The 16949-nt window shown below is 41.5% G+C and overlaps 1 protein-coding gene across 7 annotated transcripts in view; it reads left to right on the top strand.

The window, feature by feature from the left end:
- The window catches only part of ITPR1 (inositol 1,4,5-trisphosphate receptor type 1), a 331871-nt gene that overhangs the window by 108817 nt on the left and 206105 nt on the right, over window positions 1-16949 (top strand). For all 7 annotated transcript variants that reach the window (XM_047746291.1, XM_047746284.1, XM_047746265.1 and 4 more), the window contains exon 5: window positions 13389-13504. In XM_047746291.1, coding sequence (XP_047602247.1) covers window positions 13389-13504 — 116 coding nt within the window. The remainder of the gene's footprint in view (window positions 1-13388; window positions 13505-16949) is intronic.

The following is a 16949-nucleotide window of genomic DNA, read 5'->3' as shown; positions in this document are numbered from 1 at the left end:
CACACTAAGGGCCATACATTCCTGGCTACCATTCTTTCTACCATGCCTGAACCTTTGAACCTTTCTTTGCTAAGCTCTTTGATATATGTACCTATAGGACTTGGGGATCCAAGTTGCTGGCCCTCTCTGGAGTCTGTTAGAACCCTGCTAGGCAGAGTGGTCCCCAGATCAGCACTTCTCATTACCTGGGAGTTTGTTAGAAATGCAGAATTCCACATCCCTCCTCAGAGCTGCCAAATTAGTGCCTGCATTTTAACAAGATCCTTAGATGATTTGTCTGCATATTAAAATTCGAGAAGTGCTGTTTTTAGAATTCATTTATTCTACAGGCCACTGTTTCTAAGAGTGTGATTGGGGGCCACTCACATCAGAAGCACCTGGAGAACTTGGTAAAAATGAGGATTCCTAGGTCCCACTCTCCCTCCAGACATCAGTATGTTAGTAATATCCCCTGGCGATGATGCCCTACCGCTGTTTGAGCACACTGCTACCATGTGAAGTACTGAAGGAGCTCTTCTCAGTGGATATCTCCTGGGGAGTTTGGGTGGAAAACCTTGCTCAGATCCGACCTTCAGACCAGTGAATTCAATCTGTTAGGGAGGGGCCAGAGCCGTGTATTATTTTGAAAGCCCCCCACATGATTCTGAGGACTAGCTGGCCCGGAGAATCATAACCCTGCAGGGTCTTAGGCAGGACAGTCACTTACAGAGAGAGAATTCCAGCTGTCAAATAGAATTTCAAGTATAGCAAACAAAATAGCTGCTTCTCAGACAAAATTTGTAAGGGTCTAGAATGCTTTTTGCCTCTCTCTGCTGTCTTTATCCGTCCTTCTTGTCACTTTTGGTAACTTGAGGGCACTGATTCTCAAGAAGGATAGGAAGGGCAGTTTAATCCTGTGGTTCTCGGTGAGGGGTAATTTTGCCCCAGCCAGAGGATATTTGGCAACATCTGGAGACATTTTTGGATCATAAGAAACTGGGGGATGGGTCAGTTCTGACAACTGAAGAGTACAGGCCAGGGGTGCTGCTAAGAATCCTACAGTGCATGGGACAGCCCCCCACAACAAAAAATTATAGGTGACAGCCACAACTGTCAATAATGGTGTTGAGGGGCTCCTGGGTGGCTCAGTGGGTTAAGCCGCTGCCTTCGGCTCAGGTCATGATCTCAGGGTCCTGGGATCGAGTCCCACATCGGGCTCTCTGCTCAGCAAGAAGCCTGCTTCCCTCTCTCTCTCTGCCTGCCTCTCCGTCTACTTGTGATCTCTCTCTGTCAAATAAATAAATAAAAAATCTTAAAAAAAAAAATAATGGTGTTGAGAAACCCTGGTATAACCACCTTGTTTGGGGGGTTTTCATTTCAGAGGTGCTTCTTGGAGAACCTCTTTATAGCAAGGCACCTTTCTGGGTGGCAATGTATATCTTTTTTTTTTTTTTTTTTTCGTCTTCAATCAGGCATTTATAAACAAGAAAGCATACATTAATTACATAAATGTATATCTTTCAAGTAGGTGTTTTGGGTAGAGAAAAAGTTTAGTTATCCTCATTCATGGCAAATATTTTGACTTCAAGAAGCTGCTTGTTGGTAGTCTGTGTTTGCAAAGGTAAAAATAAAGTGTAAGTAAAGGAAACCTAGGTCATGAAATTTAGAAAGTGACTTTTCATTTAGGGAAGTAAATGACCTCTTTGACTCTTGATTCGTTTGGGTAATTCCTTTTTGATGGATTAGAGTCAGTGAAAGGGCCACTTGGGAAGGACTCTCTTCACTGATGGTATGAATAATAAGTAAAAAGTCAAAAACATGTGGAGGAGAGCCCTGCTCACAAATGGTGGGGGCTGACTGGGAAATCCTCACATTGGGAAGAAATACTGAGGGGCTCTGCATTGGGTTTCTGGGTCTTCAGTGGAAACCAGTAAGGAAAAGACCAGAATGAGACAAATGAGGTCATGTCTTCTCTTGCTTGTTGGTGTTTACTCGTCCTCTTATCTCTGTGTGGAGAGATGGATGCAAACCAGCAATGACAGGTTTGTGCTTTCTTGAACACCAGGTGGAGAACCAGTGAAGAAGACACAGTGTTGAGGTTTCTAGGTAGGGGAGTGTAGGGGTTGGTAGGAGCAGGCTGATGGTATCAGCCTTTCTCATTGTGAACTATGGGCCATATCAGGAGGTCTGGCCCACATCACAGAGTAAGTTAATTCTGGGCTAATACGTTACACATAATGCAACAGATTTCTCATTCTTTCTGTATTGTCGGTCCCTCTACCTGCCCTGCCCATTGACTGCAGTGGTAGATCCTGCAAAGCTCTGTTGAGGGACCTTCTCTCACTGACTCTCCCATCTCTCTCCACATTGGATTAGGTGACCTTCTGCTCCATATACTCTAGAGTTATCTGTTGGCTCCCCTCTCTCCCTGAGGACATTCAAGAACAGATTTTACCGACTCTATATCTCTAGTACACAGGCGCTTAAGAAATGTTTGTTGAATGAAGGAGAAATCCAATTACTTTGAGACAGCATATGTTTCCTTTGTGTAATGGGAATTTCTAATGGTAAAAGTATTTTTCCAGGAGGATCCCAGGATGACCAGTCCAATAGCTTATGTAACTCCTTTCAGACTAGATGTTCCAGACCTTCTGAATGCCCTTTTGTAGAAGATTTGACATATTCTCAGAGGTTCACAAGTGCTGTAGTTGTTTAAATAGCCAGAGCTATTTAACTCTGAGAGGTGCCAAGGATGTAGAGTTCTATTAGAGCAAAGCTTTCCAAAGTCCATGGAATTATATGGTATTCACAGATCTTTTTTTTTTTTTTAAGATTTATTTTCTTATTTATTTGACAGAGAGAGAGAGAGAGAGAGTGAGTGTGTGTGTGTGTGCTTGCGCACACAATCAGGGGGAGCAGCAGGGGCACAGGGAGAAGCAGACTACTTGCTGAGCAAGGAGCCTGATGCTGGGCTCAATCCCAGGACCCTGGGATCATGACCTGAGCCAAAGGCACCCCTTCACAGATCTAACTTAGAGCTGGGCATCCTGTAATTTTTGGGTGCACTTCAGTCTATTGTATTTCCTTTTTTTCTTTTTTTTAAAGATTTATTTATTTATTTTAGAGAGCACAAGAGTGCATTACAGAGGTGGAGGGGCAGAAGGAGAGAATGTCAAGCAGACTCCATGCTCAGCGTGGACCTCTCACACAGGAGCTTGAGCTCACGACCCTGAGATCATGACCTGAGCTGAAACCAAGAGTCGGATGCTCCACTGACTGAGCCACTCAGGCGCCACTGTCTTTCTTATCTGACCAGTCCCTCCATCTATTTCTTCCTTTACAGAGTATATTGGTTTTCAGGTAGATTGGCAAATTGGACCAGTTTGGTTTGTTTATATGAGATAGATATATATATATATAATATTATATGTAATATTATATATATATGTATGTATAAATAAATGGGGTTATATACATACATATATAAATAAATGGGGTTTCCTTCTTTCCCTCCTTCCTTCCTTTTAACTTAAAAACAACCTTGTTTTGGACCTGGTGAATACTTGTGTGGTTTTTATAAAAATTTCATACTTGAAATTTCACAGATGATTTTATTATATAAAATTTTAAGCTTATATTAGCTGAGAGAATAGTGGTATAATGAACCTCCATGTACTGAAACCCAAACTTTAACAGTTAACCAACTCATGGCCAATCTTGTTTCATCTCTATCCTTTACTACCCTGTCCCTGATTATTTTGAAGCAAATAGACATTCTAGCATTTTGTTGCAGATTGCATTTTTAAACCGCTGCCTATTAATGGTATTATATTTGGATAATACAGGGAGTCAGAGGAGAAAAGCCTCCCTCGGTCCCAGTCCCTCTGGGTATTAGGCTTTGGGCCAGGGAATGCTCATTGCCCAGGGTATCCTGCAAGTAACGCAAATAACCAAAGCCATTTGGGGAGTCAGTGATGTAATCTCTGTTGCGCCTTTCCTCCTCTCCATTATAAACCAGCAAATGCCCAACCCAAAACCCTGACAAAACAAAGCATGTTTTCCCAGCAGTGGAAATCAGACACTATTGTTAACCTTTCACATAAAGGGAAAATGTGTTTAATCCTCCTTTTTAGGAGAACAGCTATTTCATTTTTATCTTTTATTGCGGTATTATGCACACATGAACACACACACACGTACCTGAAATGCAGATCTCATTGAAGTTTTACACACACACATACACACACACACGTACCTGAAATGCAGATCTCATTGAAGTTTTACACACACACATACACACACACGTACCTGAAATGCAGATCTCATTGAAGTTTTACACACACACACACACACACACACACACACACACACACACAGTCTCTCTCTCATGACCCCCACCCACATTGAAGTAGAGACTACTTCCAGCACCTCAGAAGGTACCCCTTCTCAGGAAATATCACCCCCCAACAAAGATAACCAGTATTCAGACTCTATAGTTTCGCTTATTCTTGAGTTCATATAAATGGGTTTATTAAGTATAAATTGATTTTTTTTTTTGCTTTTGACTTCCTTCACTCAGAACAATTTGTGAAATCCATCCATGTTGTCGTGTATGACAATAGCTGGTTATCTGTTACAGTGTATCCTCCCAGCGTTGCTGTGTAGAATGAATATGCAGTTTGTTTATCCGTTCTATCATGGGGGGCGAATATTTATTGAGTGTTTTTTCTATGTCAGGATCTGTACTGTTTTAAACAAAGTAGTTCATTTAATCTTCTAAGTTAGTTTGTAGTTTGCTGTTGTGGTTATTGCCCTTTTATAGGCAAGAGACAAAAACCTGCAGAGATGAGATGATTTTCTCCAAGATCATACAGCTAACATGATAGAGCTAAGGTTTAAACCCAGTCAGCTAGATTGCAGAGCAGTGTACACAGACGTCCACGTCTGGATTTTCTGTGACTGACCTGACCTGAAAAACACACTTCCACCTACTCATCCGGTCTCAAGGCTCTGTGGTCCCTTAGGGATGACTTGTTTGCTATAGGAAGAGAACTGTAGAAACCTGGGCAACACTGCTCCACTAGTGAGGGGTGGGACCAGGGCGGGAACACCCAACTTCCAGGATTTGCTCTCTTACTTTTTGGCATTCTCTTTGGTGATGGTAAAAGCCTTTGTTTATTTCCATTGCCAGCAAAGTGCAGTGGTTTTTTAGCTAGGACTCTTGATTGTAAACAACAGAAACTAAGATAAGCCAAGGAAACCAACTGCTGGAAGAATATTGGGTAGCTCACAAAATCAATAGGGAGGCAACCAGGTTCAGGCACTAAGGGAGCTATAGAGGCACAGCAAGGTTCTTGCTTGGGAACACTGCTGGCAGGGAGGGGGCTGCCTCTGTTGCAGTGACCCATCACTTGTCACTGATAACACTCTGCATATTGCCCCTGGACATCTGACCCTGCTGTCAAAGTGATCTTTAACTGGCTCCAGGTCTCTGCCTCTGTCTGTCCCGGGGCAGAGGGCAGGACATCTGACATCCCAATGGTTCGCAGATGCCTGCGCGGAGGCTGCAGCTGGAGGAACTTGTGTGCACTTTTGTCTTGTAGAGTAGGAAGAGGTCTTGCTTTTTTAACTTAGTTTTTTTTACTTTCTATCTTTGGGTTAAAGCTGATCCATTTTCAATAGTGCGTGCAAGTAAGTAAATAAAAATTTACTTGGTTGAGCTAAAGTAGATCAAAAAGGAATTTTTACCTGCATTTCCACTTTATTACTGTTTGTGAATGATGGCACTACAACCAGGAAAGATGATAAAAGTAGAGGATAACAGCCTTGCTTGTAGTCAGCTTGAGTTTTTTTGTTTTTTGTTTTTTTTTGGTATTGAATTTTTTTAAGTTGAAATATATTTGACATTGTATAAACTTAAAGTATACAACTTGATAATTTGATACATTTGCATGTTGTAATATGATTGCCATTGTAGCAATAATTAGAATCTCTATCACATTATGTAATTATCCTTTTTTATTGTTTAGAATAATTAAGTTCTGTCTCTTAGCAGATTTGATGATTATGATGTATACTACTGTTGTCTACATTCACAGGCTTGTGCATTAGATCTCTAGGGCTTATCTACTACTTGTAAGTTTGTACTCTCAAATGGTGTCTGTCCTGAGTTTTCTATTCAGAAAAAGCACCTGGTTGCCTAAATGGGAAAATATTATCTCATTTTCTTCAGTCTCTTAATAACAATGTGTATATTTTTTTACAGACAGGTAATGGAAGGTTTATTTGGCAGTTCCAATTGGAAAATGTCACTTAACTTCAAAGGGCTCTTGTCATGACTTGGGAAATGTGATTAGCAAGCAACAGACCCAACAATGTGTTGTACTGGTTTCCTCTTTTAATGAGCTGCAATTAATTGCTTGTTCATGGAAGGCTTCTGTTGGAATTAAGAGTAGGTTTCACTTTTGTGAACTGCCATTTTAGAGTATTCTTCCGCCTTGAGTATCCATTTGTTCCTTGGCCCAATATTTTACTGAATGCAGTGGGGACAGAATTGATGAATAAGGCAGGTTCGTCCTGCCCTTGTGAAACTTTCAGTGCAGTAAACTTGAATTGGGAGAATAGTTAAAATACTGGACTGTTTTGCAGTCCCCTTTCAGCACCTCTTTTTAAATCTTAACTCCCTTACTGGGGGATTAATCCTCTGCCTTTTCTTGGTTAATCACGTTGTCTTTTCTTTTGAAATTTTTATTCCTCTTTCTCTTCTTTTCAAAAGAAGGCAATGTATGAATGATCAACACTTAAATTTTTCATACTTGTAACTTAAATAACTCTCCCCTTGATTCCTCCCGTATAAGGTTGCATTTATATATGATGGATGAATAAAGAATTTTGTTTAAAAAATGATAGATTGTTGATTATTTGTGTTTTTTGGTCATTGAAATAGGTTTGAAGAGCTCAAATTCTATGAGAGAAGGGACTATTTTTGTCTTGTTCACTGCTACGACACCAGCTGGTGGATGGTGGTAAGAGAGTGAAATGGATTGTTGGCATTCTGAAGGACAGAGAGCCATAGGGTTTGGCTACATACCCAGCAAATGCCTTCTTCCTGGGCACTCCGCTGAAGTACAGTTTTTAGCTCCTTGTAGCACGGTGAGGTCAGATGATGGGTGATCACTGATGACTGGTGATACAGGTTTTGTGTTACTCCCAAGCCAGTACAGTTAAGAGCAGGTGTGCCTTCTCAGGCTCTCTTCCCTAGAACCTTCTCCTTCAAGTGGAAGTGGGAGACCTGGGGCCAGTGAGACATGTCTTTGGGTGTCTGCCCAGTAGCAGAATTGCTGGATTACATGTTATAGGCTGTGTGTATCTACAGAACTTGACTCAACCCTAGTAGCCATGCTAGTCTGTGTACCCATCACCATTGCAGAAGGGTTCTGTATCCCTGCTGATCTGTGACATTATCCAGCTTGTTGCCTTTTGTCACTTATTTGCAGAGTGGTAACTCAGTAGGAACTGAGATGCCTTTGACTACAAAAAGGTTGTTCAAAAAAGTTAAACATTTTCACTGATAGGTACACATTCTTTAAAAAAGTGAAATATGGGGGGTTGGAAATGAACATCAGAGATATGGGGCTTTCTTTTGTGGGTGATGAAAGTGTTTTGGAACTAGGTAGAGGTAGTGGTTGTCCAACCTTGTACTAAATGCTACTGCACCATTCACTTTAAAATGGTTTATTTTTGTTACGTGAATTTTGCCTCAAAGAAGTTCAAATATTGATAAAATGCAGAATAAAAATAACAGTCCTATGTCTGATGCCTCCTGCCTCCCACTTTCCAGAGGCAACAATTTAGAATATTTTAACATTTTCTACTGGCATTTACCCCTGTATTTCTAGATGATGTGTATCTCTTGATGTCTGTAGATGAACCTATTATAAATATCTTCTGCTGACTTCCTGTTATTATAGATGAGGCTGCCTTTCCGACACTCCGGGCTCCTCTTCCGTCCTCCCATTAGAGTTGTACCACTTCTTTTTGGCTAGACAAATAATATTCAGTCTTGGATTTTTATGACTACGTAAATATTGTTCACTGTTGAGCTACCAACATACTGGATTTTAATGTGCAGCTTTCCTGTGGAGTTAGCAATAATCTCATTTTTCTTTGTTTACATAACTCTTTCATAGCATGTGCTGAGTCTTCTCTGCCTCTGGAAGCTTCAGTATGTTTCCATGTGGCAGGGGGATGGAATCCCCCATCATTCCTGCTTCTCATGCTCAGCCTCTAGAGCCCTTTGTCCTTGCTCCAGGTTGGGCAGTGATGTGCCCTGCACAGTGTCATCCTGGGTTCCTGAGCTCTTCCAGGGTTCCACTGGGAAAATTGACTTCCTTCTCTCTGGTACCCCTCGGCAGACACTCAGGCTTCACTTCTCCCTACCTGTCAAGTTCCACTCCTTCATCTTCTTTCCATCTTCATTTCTTGTGACTTGGGAAGGTCGAACTGAGTTTCATAGAGGATGGATTTGGGTTTTTCTGTTTTCTTTTGGGAGGAAGGAAAGGGGGAGGAGTGGTCTTTTTTCTGCCCTCCCTAGTCACAGGTGGGTAGCTAGATTCTATTTGTAATGCTGACTTCCTTGACGTTTCTCCTCTTCAGCATCCCCATCCTTCTTCGCCGCGCCCCCACCCACCCCGCACCCTCACTCCTTAAATAACTACTGTATTTCCAACCTGCTAGTTGATGGACGGCTTACTCAGCATTTCAGCTTGGATGTTTCATAGGCATCTCAAATGAAGCATAGTTAAAATTACTGATTTCTACTTTTTTCCCCAAATTCACCCCTCCCTTAGCCTTCCCTTTCTTAGTAGGCACCAACACCAAAAAACAAGGCTCCCTTCCGAGGTTCTTTGTTTAAAGCCCTTTGGTAGCTTCTCACTGCTTTTAAAGTAAGAATTCCCTGCCTCGCCAGGGTCTACACCACCTGGGTGAAGCAGCGTCTACTTGTTTCTCTGGCCACATCTCGTAACTCACCGTGTTGCCCATTACCTTCCAGGCCATTGTTTCTTCTCTTCTCTTCTCTTCTCTTCTCTTCTCTTCTCTTCTCTTCTCTTCTCTTTTCTTTTTTCTTAACCTTTTCAAAATTTCTTTCACTTAAGGGCCTTTGGACTTGCTAGTCCTTTTGGCTGGAAAACTTTGCCTCCGTATGTTTATCAAGGTGGCTCCCTCACACCCTTCAGCCATCTGTCAAATGCCACAGTCCTGGGGGGGCCCATCCTGATGAACCTGTGTAAATGCCACGTCTCTGCAGTGGCCACACTGTGGCAGTATAGAATTCATTCCTCCACAGTACTTTTGACTTAATGCCATTCAACTTGTGTCTTGAGTTTTTTGTTGTCATTAAGAAACGTGTGAGCTGGGTTCAGCGTTGTATTTTCAGCACCCTGTACTGCACCCAGCCCACAGTAGGCACGTTAGTAAATGGTAACTGAGTCAGGGAAGAGATTCCCAGGGTAGTAGACTTGGAGGTGTCTTGAGAGGACATACCTGTCATCACTTGAGGAGCTATAGAGATGACAACACAGTGTAGTCACTAACTTAGCAACTATCGCTGCGCTCCTTCTGGACTCCTAGGCCCTGGTTTACGAGTGCATGCCAAACAGACAAAATGTCTGCACTCAGGAGCCTATTGTTCTAGAGTTCAAAATTCTACGGATGTGGGTGGAAGATAGTATGGAGGGAGTGGGGTTTTGGCCGTTTTTCTGGCAACCTTTATTATCTGGCTTAGTCCCTAAGGTGTACCCCCCCCCCCCCACAGAGGGCTTCTTTGCTTTCACCCCCACGGACCCGGTCACAGAGGACTCCATGAACACCTGTGGCTCCTCTTGACTTCTCCTTCTTTCTGTTTTGTTTTTGTTTCCCAATGTGGGGCTTGAACTCATGACCTGAGATCATGGCCACGATCAAGAATCTGACACTTAAACACCTGAGCCACCCAAGTGCCCCCTTGATTTCCTCTTTTAATTGTGCACCACAAGTGCTCATTTCATAGTTAATGCATCTTCAAGCATTTGACCCTTCTCCTTCCAGCCAAGCTCTGGGATGCCATTTAAACCATAGAAGATCCCCCATGGCCTGTTGAATTTGGGTTCCAGCCCACGCAGCACTTCAGCACCTAACCCAACCCTCTATTCAGCTAACAACTTCTGTGTTAGCCCAGTATGGCATCTGTGAAAGCTTAGGAATATTCAGGAGTAATTTTTTGAAAGCTTAGTTTAGTTTATTCTTCAAAGGCCTAAAATAACACTTGTCACATAAGGTATTCTTTGTGGCATTTCTTTGGGGTGAGATCAGACCACTGTGTATGTGCACGTGTGTGTGTGTGTGTGTGTGTGTACACACACACATATGTATATAATATACACACACACGTGCACACACACACATGCATACACACACACGTACTCCTTTCTCTCAAATATGTATTATATATTTTCTTCTACTGGATTTCCTGTATTTGTGTATTCCTATACTTAGCACAGTATTAGAATCCAACGGAACTCTAATTTTGCCCTGCTGTGCCATCCACATAGCAAAGGGCGATGTGGAGCCGCTGACTTGCAGAATTTTGGAAGGTTAGTTTAACATCACATTTGAATTGCTTAATTTAATTTTCTCTTTGAATCAGTTGCTAAGCAACTGGGAAGACAGGACAAAATCAGCAAGGCTAATTTGGTTCTGTTACTAGTTTGTTAGCATCTCTTGTATTTACATAGCGGTTGGTTGTAAATATGCTTCACCCAATGCAGCGCCTTGTTTTGTCCAAGGAAAGTAGTCAGTGTGGAAGTTCCGGCAAGGCTCTGGTTGGATTGTTAGTACTTAAACTGACATTCTCATCCTCGATGAAGGTGAAGTCTCCTGAAGTTTTGAGCCTATGTTGTGGCCCATTTATTTAAGTGGGGCGCTGGACTTGGCTGTCCCATGAACACTTGTCGAATGATACTTTCCATTGCATGTTAATCCCTTGGCATTATGATTCCAGCCTGATTGTTCCTAGAACCAACTTAAATTCTTTTGTTTGCAATTCATACCATTTAGCTATTATCATATGAAGTGTGTTAGAGGAAAAAAATGCAGACCATTTTACTCTTATTATTGATGAAGTTTGAAATTGTTCACCCTATTTGGCCCATAAAGTGAGTTCTGTGTCAAATATTAATACTGATGGCATTCATGTTTTGAATGTCCTTTTAGTCACGTGATTATCAAGATGTCACCCTTGTCCAGCCCACCTCTGTCCACCACCAAAACTGGGACCTTTAAAACTGACCAATAGTCTCATGGTTGTGTGTTCTTGTTCATGGGGTAAATAGTGGGGGGGGGGGAGGGGCTTTCACATAGGTGAAACTGGTGGGGATAGTGTCTTAATGATGTCATTAAATTGCCACTAATACAGTAAATGACAGTGACCTGTGGCTTTCATAAGAGTTGGGGATAACAACTCTATCTTTTAATAGGTTACCTGAGGTGTCCTTTGTTTTCTATCTAGATCCATCTTTCATATGCACTAATGATTACTTTGAGTAATGGATTAAGGATTATGTTCTTGATAAGGGTGGATATCTATGCTTTTATATTTACTTTGTAACTGCTTGTGATTAGGTAGAAATATTTAGTGAAGAAGAAGATTATGGAAAGGGGGGAAGTACTTTTTAGTTTTACAATTAAATGATCTTTTTGTTGTTGTTGTTTCCTGAACAGTGTCAAGTGATTGTGCAGTACTTTGTAAAAATTCACTGATCTTAACTAGAAGAAACAGTGATTGGAAGTAGAGCAAAGCCATTGTGTCTACCTACCTGATAGCAAATGAATTTTTGTTGCTTTGAGAGAGTTATTTGGTGTAAACTATAATTAGGTATTTTCCCATTTGAGGTCCTTTAAGAGAATCTGTTTCAGTGAACAGATAAGAATAAGTGTGTGGTTATTAGATTGAATATCCTTGAGAAGTTTGTTCTGAAATATTTTAGGGTATACTTTTTCTAAACCTAGGTTTTCATTCCAGACTTACTAATTTTACTCTATAAATACTTAACCTCTTGAAAACCTAATTATGTCAAAATGTAAACTTCTCAGGGAATAGTGTCAATTTTTTGTGTTAGTTTTTTAGAGCAACTATTTCTAAACCTTTTTGGTGGCATGTCCCTATCAAAAATTTGACAAGCATACCCCTAAACTATGTCTATGTATATATTTGAAAGTTCTGAATATCTGTTACTATACTAATATATTGTATATATTATAAAAACAAGCAGGAAAGTGAACATTGATGAAAATATTAAGATTAAACAGTATTGTATCCTGTCTATCAGGATTATCCTATTATGATTATCCTGCTGGTTGGCCCAGAGGTGCTGTAGGGTTAGGCTCATCATTAGAGACAATGCTTTAAATGGTTTTATTAGGTTATTATCTAGGCGATTTCAAATTTCCTTCTTTTGGATCATCATTATTTTCCCTGTCTAGTGGCTCACAAAGAATGCAACAAGAGTTGATTGTGCCTTTGTCTTACTTGCTCAGTTTGCATTACCATTATCTTTGCTGGTTGGACTTCTTTGCAGAAATACTTTGAAGCCAGTAGTCTGTTGTGAGGGCCAGTTCTACCTACTCTCCAAGACAGTATATGAAGTTGTATGAGTCCAGGCACACCCACATGGAAGCACATCGTGACGCACTGACACTGAGGGGAAAGGGCTTGTGCTGTTTCGCTGTTTCTCTCCAAGCCCCAGATATTTTATTTCTGCCCCTGAGAATCATTTTGCATATGGTATTCAAGAGACCACTGCCCTAAGAGGTCTCTATAAAAAAGCTTCTCTAGTGTTTATTTCTAAGTAGGTTCCATGCCCAGTGTGGAGCCCAACATAGAGCATGAACTCACAACTCTGAGATCAAGACCTGAGCTGAATTCATGAGTCGGAGGCTTAACCCACTGAACCACCTAGGTGCCCCTTCTGTAGTTTTTTTTTTTTTTTTTTTTTTTTTAAATGTAGTTGGGTTGAAGAGAGTTGTATTTGCATTCGAAAATGCTTGTGTTGTTGCATATGACCAGGGTGTCTGTTCTCCTGTCTGTCCATCACAAAGGAAAGGAGATAACTATAGGGTAGCTTTAAGAGCCCCAGACTCTGAGTCCTAGCTCTGCCACTAACTGGCTGTGAGACAACAGCTAATGAATTGACTGACTTTCTGAAAGCCTCAGTTTCCTCACCTGGCACCTCACATTGTGCTGGCATAGATTAAAGGTCAGAGGAGAAGTTCCTAAAAGGGCCTTGTAACTTTATACTCTTTTAAGAGAATGTTTTTTCATAGGTTGAATGCATATACTTCCTCAAAAACATTCTTATTTGTTTCACTTCTAGATTGCCTCTTTAAGCTATGTCCCATGAATCGCTACTCTGCCCAGAAGCAGTTCTGGAAAGCTGCCAAGCCAGGGGCCAACAGCACAACAGATGCCGTATTGCTCAACAAATTGCACGTACGTATTGCGAGGGACCTGTCTGAGACAAGGGTCTTAGGAACGGCCACTTGGGTTGTGTCTGAGTAAAGTGGATTAGCTTTGCAACCCTCCAGCTCTGGGCACAGGCTTTCCTATGTTCTTTGATAAAGGGGAAAAAGGGAGCTGACTCTAAGGAGAGATGGTCATAGTCACCCTTGAGATTATAGTCACCCTGGGATCCCTTGAGAGGCACTGTTTTCTTAGGCATTCCCTTTCGGGGATAACTCTAGCTACAGTACTGGTTATGAGCACAAGCTCTGGAAGCAAACTCACTCAGTGCTGATCTTGGGAAGGTTAATCAGCTCTTTGGGGCCTTCATTACCTGCTTATAAAATGGGAATGGGAATAATATCCACATCAAGAGATTAGTGTGCAAATTATATGAAATGACACATGAAAGGCACATGAACAGTGCCTGCAACATACAATAAGTGCTTAATAAATTTTATCACTGTTTTATCTTGACTGCTAGTTAGCATATAAGCTTATTCCACTGCTGATGTGCTCTGTGACTTTGAGCAAGTTTTTGAGCCTCTCCGAGTGTATTTCTCTGTCTGTAAAACAGTGACATCATTTTCTAGTGTCTAGTATCTAGATGACCTAATTCTTCTGTGAGGCTAATTTGTGTGGAACTACTTGGAGGTGTTTAGAAGAATGACATGACATATACCCAATGTAGTAGTATTAAAATTGCAACCCATTCACTATCCCCCCTTCTTGCTTTATTTTTCTCAGTGTCATTTATCATAATCTTTCTAATGTATTTTATCAGCCGGCTACCCCCCACTCATGTCAACAGACTACTTGCAGGCACGGATTTGTGTCAGGTTTGTACACTGCTGTACACTGCTGTGTCTCTCATTCCTGCAAGACATAGTGGGCACTCAGATACTTGCTACCAGAATGAAAAACAAAGGTCTCTCTTGAGACTTAGCGATAATAGTTAAAGACACAGTGTATCTGTGAGCCCCATGGAGCTTACCTGGTTATTTGTCACACTGGCTCCCCTTGAGTAATACGCGGCAAAGTCACGACCAGCTGCATTTGGTAAAGGAAGGCTCACATGGAGGGCCTCATTGATCCCGTGTACACCGTGTTGGATGGGGGTTAGGTGCTCTAGGTCTGATGAAAAGACCTGGTTCCTAACCTCAGTGAGCTTGTGCAGGGTGAGAACACACTGGCAGTCACCGCCATTGCACTTACAGTGAAATCCAGATGTTGTCCTTGCTGGATCCTGCTTTAACCTCTGAGCCTTCTGAATTGCACGTACTCTGCTCCAGTAGCTTTATTTCATTTCATTTTTTTTGAGCACCATAGTCTCTTAACAATTTTGCTACCTTTGTGCTTTCAGTTTGTCAATTTAGAACATTCTTCTCCTGACTCTTCCTAAGTGAAGACTTTTGCCGCCTTCGTATCTCTGTTGAAGCGTTATCTCAGCGAGGTGTCTCCTCATCTCCTTAACTCAGTGATGCCCTGCTGGCTTTCCTCCACTGCAGCACAGTCTCTGTTTTTCTCAGCATGATGATAGTCTGCAATTATATTTAGTACTTCCCTTAATTATCCTCTTTCATTCATTAGAATGGCAGCCCCACAAGATGAAAAGGAATGGCTGGCTTGTTCACCACTGTGTCCCCCCGTGCCTGTGATAGTATCTGGCACATAGTAGATGCTCAAGAAATATTTGTTGATTGAAGGAGCACTGTGCTAGGTAATCAGGATAAAACTGTGACAGAGTCTGAACCCTCTGGGAGCTCAAGAGTTAATAAGGAATAAAGAGGTGGTGACAAGACAGTATGGCAAGTACTATTACAGGTGATCCTAAAAGCACCTGGGAGGTTGCGGGAATACCTAGAAGGAGCACCCAAATCCATCTCTGTGAATAAGTATGAGTAGTCAGGGAGGGCTTCCTGGAGGAAAAAGAAGTGCCAAGCCTCAGTCTGAGGCATCTGTGGGAGTCAGAGGTCAGGAGAAGAAGAAAGAACAGAAACAAATAGGTTGCTTTGAATACTTCAGGAATTGTGTCATTATTTTCATGATTTTAGGGCAGACATTCTCAACTTCAGTAGACTTCCTCTTAGTAGAAAATACTGTGTAACTCTATAAACAGGAAATAACATTCATACATAATACAACCTCTGAAGACACCACATTTTTAAAAAATGAATTATAAAGAAGAAATAAGAGGAAAGTAATAAATCTTATAATTGTGTGCTTTAGTTAATGCTTGGGCAGGATTACTCAAGGGGACTTAAGTAAATGCTCACTCCTATTTGTATAAACTCTGAATGAGGCAGCCAAGGACTCAGGCAGGTGTATAGTACTGCCACTAAAAAGCAATTTTTTTGGTAAGTAATTTTCCAAAATGGTCAGCAGATCTTGATAGTGTTACAAAGAATGCAAAGGACATTCCTCCCTTTATTAAACAACACTTGCATTTTGGGTAAATGTGTTAGTGGTAATTAAACCCTATCGAACTATGCTTTGTGTTGATGCGTAAAGTGGAGTTAGGAGCTAGACCCAGAAATTGCAGACAGCCTTTTAACCCATGTAAATGTCAGTCAGACATGCAACTGTACAGGATGAATGATGCTTTGTCCTTAGACGGGATTGTACCACGCATCTCGGGGAATCCAGCATCCCTGGCTTCTGTGCACTGAATATCAGTAGCAACCCCCGCCTTCCCCAACCATTGTGATGACCCAGGATCCTCCTGACATTTGTGTTGGGACTGTGGCAATCTAGTTGAATGGTTTGGGCAAGACTGTTTGATTTTGCACATCTCTCTCAGTAGCTGTTGAGTGCTTATGCCTGTGGGGTTATCTTGGAAGAAGTACATCTTTTGTAGTTTGGACTTTTCTTTTTCTGATATGAAAATCATTCTGTTCTATCAGATCTTATTAGTACCTCTCAAAAACCTTCCTTTTCCTATGCTTTTTACAGCAGAAGTTGGAAATTCAGATTCCTCTTGACCATACAGGAAGCCAACTGGAATAAAAGGAACTTGGTGGGCCTGGTTGCTAAGTGGAGTGTGCATGTGTGTGGGTCCAGAGCAGGGCAGTTCCGTGCCCCTGCTGTTGGTGCGTGGGGACATGGGCCCAGAGCTGCTGCCACATCTTATACTTTTTCAAGAGAAGCTAAAAATTCATGCTTTCTATCTAATATGTCAATTTTTCAAAAGATGTTGGCACCTAATTCAATTAAAGTTTAAAGCATCCATTCAGTACAATAACGTCTCGAGCTGGATGGGGTTCTTTAACCACCCGTTTGCAACCTGTAATGAACTGTCATTTTTCCTTTCAATGAAAGTTCCTTTCAGGGCTCCTTCTCAGGAATGAACTGTGAAAAAAACTGCACAGTTGAAAAAAAATGCAATCTTGAAGGTGATCAAGAACTCTGAACACATTTGAAAAGAAAGAAAGAAAGC

This window comes from Lutra lutra, chromosome 1 (assembly GCF_902655055.1).
Source record: "Lutra lutra chromosome 1, mLutLut1.2, whole genome shotgun sequence".
Taxonomy (NCBI): Eukaryota; Metazoa; Chordata; class Mammalia; order Carnivora; family Mustelidae; genus Lutra; species Lutra lutra.
This window is presented reverse-complemented; position numbering and strand designations above follow the sequence as displayed.